General features: G+C 39.9%; 1 protein-coding gene across 4 annotated transcripts; it reads right to left on the reverse strand.

The window, feature by feature from the left end:
* Positions 1-119: 119 nt before the first annotated feature.
* acsl1a (acyl-CoA synthetase long chain family member 1a) lies at positions 120-19,378 on the reverse strand. 4 transcript variants are annotated; one of them, XM_087841748.1, is made up of 21 exons: positions 19,249-19,378; positions 8,832-9,044; positions 8,268-8,382; positions 8,122-8,186; positions 7,923-8,024; positions 7,198-7,297; positions 6,893-7,068; positions 6,243-6,275; positions 5,976-6,027; positions 5,791-5,864; positions 5,004-5,081; positions 4,487-4,621; positions 4,250-4,384; positions 3,922-4,017; positions 3,763-3,835; positions 3,583-3,671; positions 2,463-2,579; positions 2,231-2,374; positions 2,024-2,125; positions 1,843-1,914; positions 120-1,377 (listed from the first exon to the last, which is right to left on the reverse strand). In XM_087841748.1, the coding sequence occupies exons 2-21, from the start codon at positions 9,024-9,026 to the stop codon at positions 1,237-1,239; spliced, it is 2,094 nt and encodes a 697-aa protein (XP_087697874.1). In that variant the 5' UTR covers positions 9,027-9,044; positions 19,249-19,378; the 3' UTR covers positions 120-1,236. The 4 variants fall into 4 exon arrangements, with proteins under 4 accessions (XP_087697874.1, XP_087697872.1, XP_087697873.1 ...); XM_087841746.1 differs by lacking the exon at positions 19,249-19,378 and adding an exon at positions 12,162-12,281; XM_087841747.1 differs by lacking the exons at positions 5,004-5,081; positions 19,249-19,378 and adding exons at positions 5,132-5,209; positions 12,162-12,281.
* Between the last annotated feature and the right edge of the window lie 219 nt (positions 19,379-19,597).

Consider the following 19,597-nt stretch of genomic DNA (forward strand, 5'->3'; position numbering starts at 1 on the left):
ATCTCCAGGCTGCCTTCACTGCTCCTGCTAATTTTATAAACACGCCCTGGAAGTACCTGGAGAGAACCCACACAAATACCACACCGAATGGCAGCATGGAGGACCTTCTTGCTATGAGGTGACAGTGCTAACAACTGCACGACCATATTGTGTTTATTTGGTACATTTGACAGATACACTTTCCATTATAGCACAAAACTGGACCTTTCTCCCTTTTTGAGATCACAAGTCATTAAAAAAAACCAACTAAACAGTACAGCTTGTGCTGTTAAGAGGTCTTTGACACGATTGGATGTACATCATGATCATACATCAGTCAGAAAACCGGCATTCACAAAAAACAAACAAACTTTTTTTCAAATGGCTGAAATGAAGACTGCTCATTTTGCAAAGGACATGGAAACGGTTTGAATAAATTGACTTCTTAAAAATCAACATAAAAATCACTGTTACTATTTTTACCCCAAATACTTGCAGAATATACAAACGATGGTTGTGCAGCTTCATTCCTCAGCCTTTGGCAATGCAATGTCAGGCATTTAGAAAGCAACAGTGAATATGTTACATGCAACATTTAAAAAATAACACCAAAAACAAAAGCCTAAAATCTGTGAACCAACATAATTTTCAGTAGGCTGTTAACCAAGTCCTTCAGCCGGCAGCACTGAGAAACATGGGAATGCAGGGAAGCTACAGAGTATCTGGCATGGTACCCTGTACACAAATTTTCCAGCAGATACACTATTTACAAAAAGATGATATTAAATATCCCCTTAAATAGATAACCAAAGCATGAAATGTCATGGCATATAAATAGTTAATATCTGTCACTGTTGTAGAAGTATTTTCAAAGATTTTCTCTTGTTGCTCTCACGAATAAAACTAGCAGCACCTTTCTGACCGTGAAGTTGTCATACATAAAAGCAGAAGTCAAACTTCCTCTGTGCCATTTTAACCCTTATTCTTGGATAAACTACACAAGAAACTTGATGCGGGTTCTGCGGATCTCTTTGCCAGTTAGCCAGTGTTAGCTGGGATAATGGATCTGTGTGATTATTGATCAAAGTGGGGATAAAATGCACTTTTAAAATTCATTATCCAATTATCCTGAAAGCTTTTTCCCCATATAACTGTTAAGATTGTCACTTGCAGAGAAAGTGAGACGGATTCCCTCAGCACACGGTTTGGTTCTGGCTGTCTCTGAACGGCTTCCCTATAATACGCCTTGAACTTGGCTTACATCTTAATTTTGGCATAGAGTTCATCGATCTGTTCTCTGAAGTGGCTCCGAAGCTCAGTCCTCTTGGCTTTCAGGGTTGGAGTCAGCAGACCGTTCTGGATAGAGAACATCTCGGGATGTAACGCAATGTCCCTCACCTGCAGAGGGAAAAAAAGATAAATGACAGAGCAAACATTTACTTAAGTATTGCTGCAAATAATTTTTAAGGATGCATATATTGCAAAATTCTGGGTCTCTGAAGTGTAAATCTTGCACTGAAACCAGAAAGAGACTTACTCGTGCTTTTTCATGTAAAAAAAACAAAACAAAACAAACATACATTCATGTATGGTCCTCTGCGGAAATTATTTTAATTATTAAATACTAAATAACTGCACAATATATTCAAAGCACAGATGAGAGATTAGCACCGTCACAGTGGCACGTTTGGATCTTTCAAAATAAAACCGAAGTGATTGTGCACCATTAATTTCCTGGCAATATTTTCCTTGAGTGGAAAAACTAAAATTATTTTCCAAATGTACTTCAGTGGACATTCAGTTCAAATGAAGTCTGTTTGTTTGAAGCACTGGCTGCGCTTGAAGTTAGACAGGACCAGTCACCTGTTCAAAAGACTTGAGTCCTGTTTCTTTGCCCAAATTCAAGATGTCCTCCAGAATTGCCTTCTTCACATCCTAAAAGCAAAAGCAAAAAAAAAAAAAAAAAAAAAAAAGGTCAGAAGATGTTACACAGGCATACAGACTGAGAGTCCATGTTCAGATTGCTGATAGTAATAAATCGGACCTTGTTGTCACACAGCTCAGAGTAAGAGCCTTCAAACCCTTTTTTCTTGGCCCAAATAGGTAAGAAGTCAGGATCGGGCACCACTATCCCCACCAGGCATGCCTTTAAAACACAACATGGACCAGATGAGAATCAAATGCTCCAAACAGACTATTTGTGTAGATTAAAAAAAAAAAATGAAACAAAAGTCAGAGATTTAAGCGTTACCTGTAAGCTGTCACCATGAACAAACACCTGGGCCACGGGGTCGCTGCGAACATAGATGGTTTCAATTTTCTCAGGGGCGATGTACTCTCCCTGTGCCAGCTTAAAAATGTGTTTCTTTCTGTCAATAACCTTCAGAGTGCCATTCTGCAGGGAACCACAAGAGCAATGTAAGTTTAGGTTTATGCACAGTGATCATCACCATTCACATCACCACTCAGCCCGTTTTACTCACAGGAAGCCATTTCCCAATGTCACCAGTGTGCAGCCATCCATCCTTATCAATAGCCTCAGCTGTTCTGTCAGGATCTTTCAGGTATCCCTGGAATACATTTGGTCCTTTGACGCACACCTACAACAACCGAGATTATAAATAAGAAGCTGTTTGGTTTGTTGTTCTTGTTTTTATTTTGCTTTTTTATCAACCCCGCTACATTTTGTTTTTACAAATAGTTTCTCGCTCACGTCCCCGTTTGAAGCCAACATTGATTTCAAATGTTAAAGGACAGCCTCTCCTTTAAAGGGTTTCCTTTTGTTGTATCTAAGGCAAGCTTCTAATTATGTGGTAGAATATTGAATTAAAAATTTATGAGGATAATGTAAACCTCAGGACACTGAGGCTAGTTTCAAAATAATACAATTTCCATGTTAGTTTTATAGAAGAAATGTGTCACTTAAGTACACATTGTGGTTCTTTAATATGTTTATAATAGTTTTGCATTTAAATTCTGTGTCATGTTTTTGTTTCTTTTTCTTTTTAAAAAAAAAAATCTGGATCCTGTTGCACAAAGTTCATGTTATTAAAACAATAAATTCAGTTTTGGCCCCTAGAAATCTGCTCACAGCCATGTACCAAGAAAAAAAAGACGAGCTTCAGCTGTCAGACAGGTGGGCTCACATTTGACTTTAGCAAAACAAGTGCAAGTCATCACCCCTCCACCACCGTGCTGACACCTGGTATGAAGAGTTTGTGCTGATATCCTGTGTGTGGCTTTGCCCAAACATGAAGCTGTGCATTGTGAGCAAACAGTTTGTTCTCACGACTTGTTCAGATGCAACTTTGCAAACCCGACATGTTCTTTTTAAAGGAAAGGAGAAGAGGCTTGGTCTTCTAAAACAAGCCTGTTCAGTCTTTTTTTTTTTTTTTTTTTTTAATTATGCTGTGTGTCACAGAGGGGCTCACACCCTTCTGATGATCAGTTAACCAAGTGCATTTGTATATCACCACCTGGCTGCTCTTAATTCCTGTAGAAGCAGTAAGCAGTACTTTTTTTCTACAGGGATGTATAGTTGTGTGAAAACTGACTGTAAGTCTCCGTAATGGCCGTATGCATTCGACGAATCCTATTCCTCACCTCTCCCTCTCCATTGGCTGCCAGATAATTCATTTCTGCCACATCCACCAGTTTAACAGCATTGCAGGGCAGAGGAGGCCCAACGTGACCTGATGACAGAGCAGTCATAGTGTCGTTTCATTCTTACAAGCATCACCGTGTCTACAAATTGCAAAATTTAGTGAAAGTTTTATATTTTACCTGCTGACCAGTCCCCAGGCATCGACATGGTACAGCCAGCTGTGCATTCAGTCTGTCCGTAACCTTCATAAAACTGTGGAAAACGTTTACGTTATTAATGATATTCATAAACAAAGTATTAAAAAAATTACAGATGAGATGACTGTGAATGTGGCTCACCTGACAGCCGAGAGCAGCTCTCAGGAAAGTCAGGATGGTCGGGGATACCGGGGCTGCTCCTGTAATCATGAGTCTCACGCGGCCGCCGAGGCTCGCCTACAGTGCAAAACAAACATGAAAGCTTCAAAATGTCAACTCAAAACTAATTTATTATGCATCACAAAAACCGCTGCAGATTCATTTAACAAAATAATTGTGACAAATGGGTCAAATGTGTGGACGTGTTTATCCATTTTGTGTCTTTGTTCCTCTTTAGTGTACGTGCGCTTTGAAAGATTGTTAGGCGGCATGTAACGTCCCCAAGTGCTTTTAAGTGTTTCGTGTTTACCTGCACTTTCTTGAAGATGAGTTTGTCCCACATGCTGTCTTTCCGGACCACTCCATTTTTAAGCTCCGCCTCTTTCCTTCTGAAGGCAAAATCAAGCAGCCATCTTTTCAGTGGCGTGTTGGCTTGACCAAAAACCTGCAGAGCAATGAGAAATATCCAAATCGTGTTTCATGCAAAGCAGCAGACCAGAGAAACGGCACTTCTGACCACAAAAGCACATAAACAGCATAAACTGACCTTGTCAAACATGCGGTTGAGGAGGCGGGGGACAACCGGGAAAACTGTTGGCTGGAGTGTTTTCAGATCATCCATCAAGAGTCGAATGTCCCCTTGGAAGTAGCCGATTCGAGCCCCGTGGACGAGTACGACACACTGGTGGAGGGGAAAAGATGCTGCTCATTCCAACTTTGACAAATTAAAAATGATATTTTGACCACACGAGGGCACTAATGCTGCATTTAAACACACTAAGACAGGGGTGTCACATGTAAGGCACAAGGACCAGAATCGGTCTGCCAAAGACTCTAATCTGACCTACTGGACAACTGTGGAAAACATGAAGGAGTGCATAAATTTTAAACCTTTAACTATATAAATCACACTGCTGATGAAACTCACAAAAACACATGTATCAAATACGATACACTACGCATCTCATGTCTCACAAACATTATACTAGCAGTCCTTCTCTGCTGACTCCTAAATATTACCTCCACTAATAAATTCATTGTGCATCTTAAGGTAAGCAACATACCTCCACAACCCTCTCAAACATGTGAGCTAGAGGGAGATAGGATACGTGAATGTCATTGGCGTTCAGCATGCAGTTTACCTGCAGAGGGACACACAAAACACATGCAGGTGAAGCACTCTGTACTTTACCTCCACTACACGCTCAAACATATGGGCCAAAGGCAGGAAGGAGATGAGCACATCTTTACTTGTGGGCTTCAATATTTCCTAGACGACGGACGACACCACACAGGACGGGACAGATGAGGGAGCAAGACAGACGGACAGAGGAAAATACAAAGAGGAATCAAGGAGAGGCAACAGGGGCCAGACAGGGATATTAGAGCCATGAGTCAGCTTCATGTTTTTTTCCATCTGACGTAGATCTTATGAGAACAAAAGAAAATGTTTGATTGAACTGTGCCGAATCAGCTTCTATAAAGATGGATGAAGATTTGGGCTTTTTTATTACATTTAGCAAATAAATTCAATGACATGGTTTGTTTTTCTATAGTCTACCTTCACATTTGTTATAGAACAGCTTGTGTACTTCAAAACGCCATTTAGCTTAATTAAGAACTGAGACTTTATGCTTCTTTTCTTTATCAGGTGTTGCCTTTCTGCCTCATCCTTGACGTTCATTTATCGCATCTTTAAAGGAGTACATGAAAAAAGAGGATACATGATTTCTTACAGTCTGATGACAACCTGAAGGCGACCCAGAGCCTCTGTGTTATTATTGTTTGGAAAGGTTTCAGTGAGATCAACCAATTGAAAATATTAGAGTGCCGGTGGGTGGGTTTGCTTACCTTGGTCAATTTAATGAAAGCGCCAGTGTTGCAGATTACGTTTTCATGAGAAATCATTGCACCTTTTGGGTATCCTGAAAGTAAAGTTTAAGCAAAACAAACACAATAAAAAACAATTATGATGATATATAACATAAAACCATAACATTTCTGAAATCTTAACGCAATAACAACCCCGTACTCACCTGTTGTTCCAGAGGTAAAGCAGATAAGAGCCTGGTCCTTTGGTTTGGGAGGCTGTAATCACAGAGCAACACTGATACACGAACGTCTATTACATTTCAAATACTTTTTTTTTTTAAAGATGGAGACCAGTTGATCAAGCAAATTCACTGAAGTTTCACCAATGACTCTCACTGGAGTAATTTAGTCAAAAAGAAGACCCTTAAAAAAAAAAAAAAAACTCATGTCGTCAGTAGATCAGATAAAGATGGCGTGCTGTTCCTACTCACCACTGGTTGCTTGAGGTTAGCTTTACCCAAGGCCTGGAAACAAAAATGTACAAAAATTAGTGCATCTGCAGGAAGTCCTGATAAGGGTCTGATTTCTACTTAGCTCGAACACAGCTGGATGGTTTCAAAAACACAAACCCAAACAGGCTGAAATATTCGAACCAGAGTCGCCTTCACAGTCATTTTTACATGCATGCAACAAAATTACAATTCGATTCAACAGTGTCTTGATGCATGCTTAATCATCCCGGTAAGGCATTACTCAGTCTCAGCTGACTGCAGGTTTCTTCAACCTTATAAACAGTACATTTGCATAATGACTGAAAATAGCACCACTGGTGAACAATCGGCTGTGAGGTCAGTTTCTTGATCAATAATATGAAAATGGTCATAAGAATTAATCAAAGAGCATCATGCCATTATACCAATGTACTGTTTATAAGGTTGAAGAAACCTGCAGTCAGCTGGGACTGAAGAAGTCCCTTGGATGAGTAACGAAACGTTTCTCCCAGTGACAATCTACCTCAAGATGAAAAGAATCAACTTTTCTATTGTGCAGACATAACACAGAAGATGACACAATTTGCTCTGCACATCAAGAATGAACATTTGTGAAACTCAAAAATGACAAATCCGATTCTTATTCTCACCTCTAGCTCCTTTAAACTCAGGATCTCGATGCCGTTCTCCTTTGCGCGGGTCACCAGGTCGCTGTCAAACGCCTCGATGAGAATAATCATCTTCACCGCTCGTGCTTTTCCGCTGATACAATCCAGAATCATCCGGGCCTTTTCAGGGACATCACAGATCACCGTTGAGATGTCGGCTGTGAAACAGACGGCGCCAAGCGAACCATTAATTTAATCTTCCATCGTCACGGCCCTTGATTTATAAAGCACTCTGACAGTGCTGCAGGCGATATGTGGTTAGTGTGAGATGGCGCCCTTTTTTATACCTCTATCAATAATGTAGTCAATGGCTTCAGAGCCGAGTGTGTCATACAGCGGGACAGCCACCAAGGAGTACGTGTAACAGGCGAGCTCTGTAATGGTCCACTGCACAAAAACAGTATCATTAATTTGAGTTCAGCCATGGAAAAAAAGGAAAAAGAACAATAAACAACTTGGTAATGCTACAAGAATCATTTATGTCACAGAGATCTTAATGGAAAAAGTGTAAAAAGTTCAATATCTGATACACCTTTTAACTAACAATATAACAGCTTCAAACAGTATTTATGTCAGATGGATGAATTAGTCATTACCTAACTCTTTCTACCAGGTCTCCCATCAGAAGTGTGCAGTGTGTCTACACTAAACCAGACACTTTGCTAGGATCACCTGTTCAGCTGCTCATTAATGTAAATCAGCAAATTACAGGGTAGCAACCTGCTTTTATGCCTACAGACATGGTCAAGATGGCCTACTCAAGTTCAACATGAGCATCATGACTCTGAGCTTGAAATGGTTGTTAGTACCAGACGGGCTGATCTCAGTATTTCAGAAACTGCTGATCTACTATGAAATTACCAAACAAATATCTCCTTAGTTAAAGAGGAGTGTCCGCTGAGTATATATTTACCCTTTTAATCTGCCCTTGTAACGCAGGAATGCAGTTAGCTTGTGGTTAGTGATCACAGAAACACCGTAGAATAACATGAGAAGATGACGTAAGTTTTACCTCTGGTCTGTTCTGAGCGAAGATGCCGATGAATTTGTCTCCTGTGTGAGAGTGTCCTCTGTGAAGGAGGGCGGAGCCGATGCATTCTCCTCTATCTATTACCTGTGCAAAAAATAAAATAAAATCCAGTTTATAAAATAAATTCCCACTTTGACAGTTGTAAAATTCCACACTGGCATGTCCGTGGTGCCCATCTAACCTCTTTATAAGTCTGCCATTCATATGGCTGGTTTGGTTTCCTCGATCCTAGACAAGGTCCATTATCTGCAAAAGAAAGAAACGTTTATCCAACATCAGCGTCTTTGGGGATTTCTCACATTTAGCAAGTACAAGAGAGACACTGACTTGATACTCTGAGCCCTCGTAGGAACACCTCGTATAACGTGCGTGCATCATCGTAGTAGTGTGTCAGGTAAGAGCCGTCTTCGCAAAACACCGATCTTCTCGCACGCTCACCACCCTGCAAGGAAACAGAGTTCATTAACTAATAATTAGCAAACTCGCCATGATCCCTTAACACTTTTATCTACTCATGAGCTCCAATGCAAAGACTGGGCTACAAGTGACAACACTGTGCACCCTGAAATAATAAAACAACATTCAATAAGGCCCCCTTCATCAGCAGCGCCAACAGTGACTGTGTGAAAAACATTTTAGTACTTTTAATGTAACAGGAAGTGATGAAGTCATGGCTTGTAACTCCTAAAACTGACACTAACGCCAGCTGTGATTGAGTTTGTGGAGAAAATCCATTAACATTTCCAGTGAATGAAGTCAACTGTTCAGTGCTTTTTCCCCAGCGTCACTGTATAAGGGATTAAACCTCGGAAATTCCACTAACAAATATGACCGTAAAACCGAAACCTAAATTCAGAGAGTTTAACTGGAGGAAAAAAAGAGATCACTCACTGGTAACTCCACTGACTGCAGTCCAAGATCACAGGGTGGTTTGAGGGCTTTTGGCCGGGTAGCAAACCAGTAGGTGGTGATGGCCGCGAAGGCACCCATACCCATGAGGGCGTTGGTGGGAAAGCCTCGGACGTACTGCCGAAAGTCATCCAGCTCGGGAATCCGCAGCTGTCTCAGGACCTCCTGAGCCTGCATGGTCGTTTTGCAGTGAACCTGGAGAAAAACAGAAAACAAACAAGTTCATTGGTCTCAAGTTTTAGTTTTAATTTAGCTCAGAGACTTGTGTGGAGAAGTGAAATATTTAGCACATAATATGACTGTAATAGGAACTTTTTCCATTTAGTGAAATTCTGTAAAGAGCCTGAAGCTACTTGATGCTGGCAACTCAAACTGAACAGTTTCATGGCCTCACTTTTCTCACATCACGTTCGAAACACAGCCCCTGGTTTTTGTGGTTTGTTTTAGCAGTAAAGAAATCTGCCATCTGTCCCTCAGACACATTAGTGCTGCTGCTGCTTTTCCAACCTACACCACCCTGCCATCCACCTGTAGGCTCCAGGGTAATATTTATCATCCCTCATCATGCAACATGTTTAAAGGGCCAGACTCCAACTATTTTTTGAGGCTATAAGGCAGGGGTGGGCAATTCCAGGCCCCGAGGGCCGGTGTCCTGCAGGTTTTAGATCTCACCTTGGGTCAACACACCTGAATCACATGATTAGTTCGTTACCAGGCCTCTGGAGAACTTCAAGACATGTTGAGGAGCTAATTTAGCCATTTAAATCAGCTGTGTTGGTTCAAGGACACATCTAAAGCCTGCAGGGACACCGGCCCTCGGGGCCTGGAATTGCCCACCCCTGCTATAAGGAATCAAACAAACCAGGCTAAACCGTTGTTTTAAAAATACATTCTGACCTTCACATTACAACAGGAACACATACAGAACTGCACTCTATAAAACTAAAGCATCAGCTTAAAAAACAGGCATGATTTACCCTATAAACCTTCTGTTAGCTACATATGACCTACACATGAATCCCGACCCAGCCTAGTGATCTCAGGTTTGACATTAATATTTGCTGTAAAACTGCTGTAACATGATCCCAAAAGCCAAATGTTTTTAAAAGGACTATATCACATCTACAGCTTTCACTTTTCTCCGACACAAACACCTATTTCTGGCAAACTGACGCGATAACACAAAAACGTACTGCGCAAAATAAAAGCTTCAAGGATAAACTAAGAGTGAATCATCTGAGGCTCACCGCAGAGATGGAGCAGCATCACCGCTCAGTGATTCAGTAATGAACCAACTCTTCACTGCAACTGTGTTTTTTCTTCTTCTGTGGTTTAAAAATCTGAGTACCAGACTTACAATGAGTCAAACATTGGATGTAAATGTGAATATTTCTTTCAGTGAATGTGAATACTGAAGACTGGAAAATGAAAATAATTAAGTTTGTGTTTAAAACATCAAGATTTATATATTAAAAAAAAAAAATCATAAAAAAAAAATCAAAAATCATAATCATGTTTGTTGAAATGCCGCAAATATCAGCTCCCGGGAATTATGGTTGATAAGCGCTTGAAAAAGCATACTGGCTGGGTTAGCAGAAAAATCAACAAATCCACTGATACAATGAGGAGGGTTAGCTATCTTGCACTTAAAACCAGTTTCCTTAATGATTAATCGTTTCATTTATCCCTCTTTCCTTTTGTAATGTAGGTTGAGCGAGTACGTTTCCTGCTGCTCTCTGCAGAACTCTTACAGAAGTGTTTTGTTAGGACTGCATCGTGCTCAGAGTCATATATTGCATCTGTTCCTTTATTTGGAAGCTTAAGATTTCTGCTATTTATGACGTCAATATCCATCTAGTATGTGACTTTATTTATAAGTTATATTCTAGCAAAGGAAATCTCCCTAAGTAGACTCACTTTAATGTCACCTCACAGGTACATGATTACTCAGCTTTATTTCCTAACTTCCTCACTTGCAGAGGTAATTTTCTACGGTTCTTCTTCTTCATTTAAAAACATTTCAGTAATCTGACATTCATTTTATGTAGTCAGATCATTGTGTGCAAATGCTGTGTTTTTCCATAACAATGATATTTTTTCATATATTAAATAGATGGCAGCTTCAAGGTCAACTTTATCCCCTGCTGCACTGTGTTATTTGTTATCTTTGTCTTTTAAATTGTGCAGGTGAATAAAATAAAATTGAAGACTTTTTTCTTTTAATTAACAACTGAGCTTTTTTAAATCCATTCAAATCGCTAAAGAATGAATGAAACATACTTGCACATTTGCCTGTTTTTTTTTTTTTTTTAACTGATGTTGTTAATAGAAGAAAAAGAAGAGGATGTGCTATCCCATTCAACAGCTGTGCACTTGACAACAAGGACATAGGAAATAAAAATGACGACACATTTTCTGATCACAAACCTCAGTGGAAATATAATAAGATGGGCGACCGCAGATGCTGAACAAAAGGAAGAGAAGCTTTCTGCTTTGGATGGTTTAGAAATGAGCTCACTGGGCTGGGCTCGCTCTTCACTCTCATGGACATATGGCTCTATTCTAATAAAATATTCATACAACAATAAAAGTGAGTCACAAGTAGGCTGAATGCCTGATTTTTAATGACATGTTAAATGAAATATGAGAAGCCCGAAGAAGGAAAAAACTATTTAAATTCCCTAAAATAGTCAATTAGAATTTTTTTAATTATTACGAGTTAATATGGAAGCAGCACATTAAATAATCATTTAGACCTACAACTTTTCACGCTGCCTTCTGTGCAGCTCACATTTTTTAATCAGCCTAGGCGGCTGGAAGCACATGAACTGTGTTTAACTCTTTTGACCTCTGTGAGGTAAAGAGGCGAGCAGCAACAACAACTGACTTTTCACCTACTTCTATTATTATCAACAAACCTGTGACAAATGGAACCACTGCCAACTGGCACAAAGTTCTGCAGTGACGCTGTCTTATAATTGTGGATTCAATTCAATTTATATATACATGTTAAATGACAAATAACTACTGTAAACTGAGCTGAGAATTTTTATATTGAAGAACAAACCACAAAGTAAAGGCTACATTCATCACAAGTGTTTGGATCTGTTTATCCTCTCGGAAGGAAAGAAAAAGGTTCTAAAATCATAAACGTTAGATTAAACTGTATTTTTAAACACTATAAAAGAGAAGCAGCAATAACATCTCTTTCAAATCACCTCAAGGACAACCTTAAGTGCAGCTAAGTACAGTTTCACAAATCTAAGCGCTGATTATTGACAGGCAGAAATAAAAATCAATCTCTTTACTCACTGCTCACAGCGTGTGTCTGAAGAAAGGTCGAGACCGTGGCCACAGTGGATATTTGAAAGGCCCTGTGCTGCTGCAGTTGCTATTAGAAGGACTCAGACTGACCTCTAATAGACCTCTGAAGTTCTCACAACTATGAATAGCAGAAACACGCCCCTTTCGAACAGAAACACACACACACACACACACACACACACATGACACACCACACAAGTCACTCACTGAGGTACTGTTTAGCTAACTCAAACTCATTGCCGATTTCTTTACTGATGTGAGCTTTTTGTGTTTGTGAACACAGGTGTGCATTTGTCTGTTTGTAAAAGTAGCTTAAAAGTAATCTTAGAAAAAGCTCAGAACAAACTGAAAGCTGATCTGAGTGATTCGAGCATTTTTACTTATGTTTATTCAAGAGTGAATCACCAGTATCTTATCGCACATTGTCTTTATCTACACAAACGGAGTGTTATGTTCTTCTGTTGCTGAGCAGCCAATCTAATGAAGCTGTGGAACAAAGAGGTACATACTGATTATATGTCATGCTGTGTATTCTGTGTGATAGATATGTTTACAGGCCTGATATAGCAGAGATGTCGACGCCAACATACACTCGTCTCAGAATGTACAAAGTCACCAAATAATGTGTGCAAACCATATGTGCAGAGTCCTTCGTGTCTAAGATGAATAAAATAACATTTCCAAATAATGATGGCTAACTAAGACGAGTTCATTTGTGAGTCTGGACATTTAGTGTATTACACAGTTTCTACATGGATTTAAAGTCTTCCGGCTCTAGCAAATCAATAAGTGGACTGAGTCGAATAAGTGTGATAAGTTGTGGCTATAGTGAACAAAGTGAATGCAGATTTTTGTGAAAAGTAAAGGAAGCACGCTGGCTAAAATGTAGACATGCATGGAGTCAAGAAAACTCAGTGTGGATGTGAATAATTTTAAGAGTTCAACCCATTTTTAATTTTTAAGAATGATACTGAATACAGAATATCACATTTAAATCACAGATATCTGGTGATTTAAATGCGATATTCTGATATATCGGCTGATATTTTTCTTTCTTTGGGACACACAGAACGTAAATAGATTTTGTTTACGTTTCTTACATTTTTAGTTATTTTTTAACTCTAGTGATCCAAAGAAACAGGAAATTTCAGTGCGCCCTCTGAAAAATAACATGGTTGAAGGGTGTTTCTTCCATATTTTTATTTATATCATGTTTCAAAACATTCACAGGACACTGTTTTTACAGCTGTTTTTCTGGACCTGTTGGTCACAAGTAAAGTATACATTTAAAAATAGGATCTCATTAGCATAAGTTGGGTTCACACTGATAAACAACTAGTTCAAAATCTCTGAACTCCTTAATGAGCAACAGAGAAAAAAAGTCCCAAAAAATGACTAAATGTAACTCATGCACATGTCTTGCTTACTACTAACCCCTTTATTAAATTACAGTGTTTATGCCACGCTGATCTTCATCAGGTACAAAGGCAATGTCATTGTATCCACTCCTTTATTTACAGATCACACTGATGCAAAAATCCTACACTAGCCTACCATACAAGACAGCCTGCAGGGATCCAAATGACCTAATAAATTAAGAATGCGTTTATAAAATCATTTAACATTTTAAAATAGAAATTTGGAGATTTGATTGTGTTTTGTGTTGTGTTAATATTGTAAAAATATTGTTTTGTAAGCGGAAACAAACCTTATTTTGTTTTAATTGGTTTTATATAGAAATAACTTAACAATCTTGGTTCAATAATTTATTATTTGCATTAGTAAACCACACGCTGCACAGACTGAGTGACATCTTCACGCATCTTATTTTGCGAGTGTTCATTACAGACCTACTCTGAGAGTACATGTGTCTGTTTGATGGCCAGCAGTGGCACATGACACTGGTGTCATGCTTTGCTAAGAGTTGTCAGAGGCAAAAGGTACCACTACACCCACCACCACCACCCCCACTAACCATACTTGGCCTGGGAGGATGAGGAGCCAATGGCAGAGCCAGCTCGGCAGTCACCCCACAAACATAAGGCACTGGGAAAAAAAAAAGAGGTGGAGGGGCAGTGGGTTCATTTGACACATAACAGAACATGAAGATAAGTTGGCAACAGCCTCAAGCTTGCAGGCAGGTTACAGCTGTTTGGTATAAGAGACACTCTTACCACAGTCAGGAAGCTACAAAAAAAGCACATAGCTGGTCAGTCATACTTGAATTCTTCTGAAATGCTTTGGTTCCTCTTAGAGGAATGATGCAAGACATCTGAAACCTTAAAGCAGTGTGATACTGAGCTGCTTAGTCAGTTGTTGAGCATCAGATAAACCTGTTTAATCTCATTATTACTACCTTAATAGGGGTTAAACATTAAGCTTTTAAACACATAAAACATAATCCCATTTTAACAAGTCAGCTGCTTTCTCTCAGCTTTACATGAACTGGGTAGTATACAGTATAACTAAAACAGTAAGTGTCTTTTTTAAGTAAATTAAATAATGTGTGTTGTGTTATGGCTGTACTAAAATAAATGTTTAAATTTCTTTTGTTGAAACCAAACTTCACAGGTGAGCGGTGGAACTAACTGAGAAACCAAGGACGCTGCACGCTCATATGGCAGTGACTTGTTAATCCCAAAGTCGCCACTCCCTAAAGCATACCGCTTATTGTCTATTTTACTCAAAATAGGACCACAACACACATAACCTGCCATTAGAAAGAATGCATGTTTGAAGCACTTCCACACTGGCTTCCCCTTTCAGACCCGAATGCGGTCAATAGTAGGTCCAGCTGAGAAATAAAAAAGCATCAGTTAGTGTCTGGCAGTGAAGCACTGCTTCTGCTGTGTGAGAACACATGGTTTTGACAGTAGCTAAAACCATTTTCACACATGCACGCTGACCCTGATGGAGTTGCATGTGACAACACAAAAGTCCATAGAGGCGAACATTAAACGGTTTTAACCTGCTAGCTCCTTGGTGCAAAGTCTGTGTGGTGTCAGGTTGCAATGGTCTGAGAAGAGTGGATCATAAACCGATCTCTGAGGGCATCTTCTGCATCTTGCCTATTTTAGGGTCTTCTAAAAAGGACTTTGTGTTTAACTGAGATATGTAACAGTACAATTCTTTTCTGATATACCAAGATAAAGAAACTAGCATGGTATTTCAGTGTAAATCATCACCGTGCGCATCTATAAATCAGTGCCTGCTCCACTTCATCATAGTTGGTCTGTTAAAGACTTTCCTCTTTAAATTGCTCACTAAAGCGCACACTTTTTTTGTACTCCGAGACACGATATCATAACTTCTTCATGATGAGACCAGGCTTAATGCAACATGTGTTGAAACTTGACAACAGCTTTCTCACTGGTGAGAGGATACACACAAAAACCTCACTGGTAATTCAACAAATAAAGCACAGCACAGCACCTAGGAAGTGATTAAAAGAAAAAAAGGAGGAGTCAATACATTCTTATGGATGTAATGAGATATCCTTGCATACAGTATAAATTCACAAGGGCATTCACACACCCCATAAAGGCAACTGACAAACCAGTTTTTCCTGATTAGCGTTGCAGATGAGGGGCACTCTGAAAGGCGCACAGGAAGAGAAGACCTCCACCCATTTTTATGTGATCAACGTGGCAGACCAACTGACATGACCAGCATTACACTGAGAGACATCCCAGCACAGCTACAGGAGGCCTACTTTAACTTGTATGAGGCTTCACTATAGTGTCTCTCATGTGCTGCGATCCTCTGGCTGACTGTGACTTTTAACCCCGGTTTTCGGACACACTTGCACAAGACAACCAGACTAAAGATTGCAGGTCATAACCTCCTTGATGAAACCACATACTCCAAGTCACATGGTCACACAGTGGAGAAATGTAGAGGGGGAAAGAGAGGGTGGAGGACGAGCTCGCTTAAGTAGGACAAAGGTCACACAACTCTTAACAACTCCCGACACACCATTGGGGCAAAGCAAATGAAAGAAAAACAACCTGACATAGTGCTTTCAGAGTGAAACATTACATTATAAAACCCCAAAAGCATCATTATGCTTTAATTTGCATCATTATCCTTACATCGCTAAGATTTGCTGACAACCTGAAGTTTAGCAAGCACTATTTACACTGTAAATAGTTGTGCTTGCCAACATGTGCTAATTAACACAGATCACATGGAGGGCTGGAAATGTCAGTGGATTTGTGGCAAACTTGAATCCACTTAGCAGTTTATTCATTAAAGAGGAGCTAAAAGGAAAAAAAAAAGGGGATCCTCCAAGATCCTCTTGATTCCTCCTTTTCATGCATGGAAACAGTGTTACTTTAATTGAAAGGAAGGTTGTGTATGGGAAATGAATTACTGCTGTACCATGTGTGAAACAAAAAAATAAAATAATAATAATAATAATTTTGGATAATCTTTTCCAAGAATGTAACTACTATTTTATTTTGTAAGCAATCTGCCACAAAAGCAGCACGCCAGAGCTGACTGTTGTGTAAACATCATCCAGCTCAGCCCTTTCACCTTGCTATCACCAAAGCAGACAGAAAGGCTGATACTGGTACTGTCGAAAGACTAAAGGCCACATGGTAAACCACGCTGTGCCACATCCTGGGTTTGCTTTAATGAAAGCTCCTCCTCTACTTGAGTACTAAAACCGCCCACACGATTGCATCTTTATGGTAACTGTTCATGTGACTGCCCTGCATGACCGCAACAACATTACCTAGTGTTTCAAAAATTGGGTTTAAAATGGGAGGAAAACAGCAGGCGGCATTCCAGAGATTCCTGTTAGAGGAAGTTTGCATAAAAACGCCTTCAGATGCAAGCACATATCAGAGCTGCTCTCCAAAAAGTGATGTACACCAACAACTGACTGCTAAGCACTCAATTATGATTCACTTTCACCTAATTTTCTTTCTTATAGAAGAGGCTGGAACTTATTCATAATACTCAAGTATCCAACTACCGGCTACCAGCTGTCCATGACTTCTAGTCTGAGAGATTTTTTTCCTTTGAGGGGAAATGACAGAAACAGTCCAGCTTTTGAGTGGAAAACCTGCTGTTTTTCTCATATCTGCAGTTAATTCTAAACACACAAATGCTTCACATTTGAACAAGCTGTTAAAACCTGCTTGATTTTTCTAATATGCATGAAAGTGAGTCTGCTCAACAATCTTATGTTTAATTTGATATCTGGAACATGCATGTTGTCCTCCAGCATAAGTAGGCAAGATATAAAGTATCTGCTGGCAAATGAAAGAGCTACAATTGAATGTAGAGTAAATGATGGCCATCTGCATCTCAAAGGGGCAGCAATCACAGGCCAGTCAGAATAGCTGTGGAGAAAGAAATTGAGATGCACTGACTGACCAGCCAGGAACCAGAATTACAGTTTCCACTGTTCTTAACGTGGATTGGTGACTGGCTGGTCATGCATGCATTACTCACACATGGCAGCACAGGCAAATAGTCCCACGCAAACTCTTCACTCGTGTTGGACATGAGTGAAGACGTAACGGTCACTAAAGTAAGCTGCAAACATATCTGAAACAACAAACTTAAAAAGACACTTAAACGTGGACATTTTAAAGAAGCTAACAAAGGCAAAATGGCTAGCAGCCTCGGTATGAGCAAAGGATCAGATCAGTTATGGGGAGAGGAATAGAAAAGAGGGAAAAGGTTGATGATCTGTTATCTGGTAACAATATAAAAATACAGAAAAAAATTATGTAAGTACCAGACATTTATTTTTATAAATAAATCAGCTGCACTTGTTAGCTGTGGTAAAATATGTCAGGTAAAGGTGGGTGTACAGCAACTCATGTTCATTCATTATTTGTAACTTTTTCTAGGGGCAGGGCACTTTACTTTCAGTTTTGAGAGAAAAGTATATAACTTACAGAAGCCTGTCACGTTTAAATAAGTCTTTATCACAAAAAATTCTAAATACACAAAAATCACTATGGGCAAGTCACACTAGGTGAATAATCAGAAATTGGAATAGGCCAAGAAAACTACAATGGTGGATCTCTAATGAGAACGTCGTGTCACTATGATATGCTCCACTGGTCACTGGTAAGGACATGGAAAGTTCCTGGAATATATGCCTGTTGCTTAGCACATCGTCCTTAAAACAGCAACTTGGTCTTGCATAGTTACAAACTGTGGTCAGAAAGCAGAAACAAAACTTTTAAACTCTCAATCCGTGTTTTCAGATTCATTCTCAAAGTTTACAACTTTCCAAAAGCGGAAAAAAGAAACAGTTCAAGTTCACGGCGGTGGCTTCACTAAAAGCCATGTTCTCATTTTAAACAAAATAGATGTCGCCAACATTTTGACATTGAGTGGAAATTGGAGGAAACAGCAGCACGCGCTACTACTATCCGGTGTGGACCACTTTGGTCACTCATTCACACACACACGCGCGCACACACACACACACGCACACACACACACACACACGCACGCACGCACACACACACCACGGGCGGAGTTATGAATGATTTGGCGGGATGCCACCACAGTAGATAACAGTTACATTGTTACTCCTTGTCCACTTCTTATCTTTATTTAACAATGACGTGCGCGTGTAGCTCACACCGACTACCAGCAGTGATGTTAGTAATAAAGAAATAATACATATGAAATAAAAAGTTGTTTTTGAAAAAAAAAAAGAAAAAGGATTATCATCAGAGGCGTTGGTGACTGTTTCATCCCTGTTGCTACGTGTCCCTGTCTGTTTTCTTTTCAGAGGGCTGGTCCGTTCAGCCTACACGCGGGTTTGTCGCTGATAAACAGACCCACAAACATCAAAAATGAACAGCTCGTTCTGATCGCGCACTAAATATCACACTGCTCATCGTCAGATTAGCGGAAACGAAGATATAATGCGGAGAAAAGACATAAAACGAGGCTGGGGTCTGGTCTATTTAAAGCAACAATAGGAGCAGCCCTTTCGGTGGCTTCATCCTCCTCTAACTTTTGCACACGGGCCTCGGTAGGCGAGCTCAGAGCTACGCTGCCTTTTTTCGGTTTTTAAGAGTCAAATGTTGGCACTAACCTGTTTGCAGAAGCAGACTTTAACGCGTTTCTTGAGGAAGCAGCGGTAGCAGCAGCAGCGGCGGGCGGCAGTGGCGGTTTACACTTTGTTCAGCTGGTGCAGCTACCAGCCAATCAGAGGCGGCTTCACGTGTTGCTTTCGTAAAGTCTGAGAGGCGTTCGGTCATTGGTCAGTTAGTTGTGACGGTCGATAGAGCGTTTCACATCCATGTGAATGAAATCAGGTACATCCGAACCGAGTAATTGACGAATACTAGCTAATTTTAAGACACCCTTACTTTTTTTAATTGCTACTCAGGAGAATAGTGTTTAGAGGTTTAGTGAATGACTGCAGTGAGACTATTTGAAGT

This window comes from Neolamprologus brichardi, chromosome 6 (genome assembly GCF_056152115.1).
Source record: "Neolamprologus brichardi isolate AB-2024 chromosome 6, ASM5615211v1, whole genome shotgun sequence".
Classification (NCBI taxonomy): domain Eukaryota; kingdom Metazoa; phylum Chordata; class Actinopteri; order Cichliformes; family Cichlidae; genus Neolamprologus; species Neolamprologus brichardi.

Excerpts from the sequence above, each read along its gene's own strand:
- acsl1a (XM_087841748.1), bottom strand. The coding sequence starts at position 9,026 with ATGCAGGCTCAGGAGGTCCTGAGACAGCTGCGGATTCCCGAGCTGGAT. Across the intron at positions 7,298-7,922 it reads TCGCTCAGAACAGACCAGAG|TGGACCATTACAGAGCTCGC; the intron begins GTAAAACTTACG and ends GTTTTTGTGCAG. Across the intron at positions 3,672-3,762 it reads GCCTGGGGACTGGTCAGCAG|GTCACGTTGGGCCTCCTCTG; the intron begins GTAAAATATAAA and ends CTCTGTCATCAG.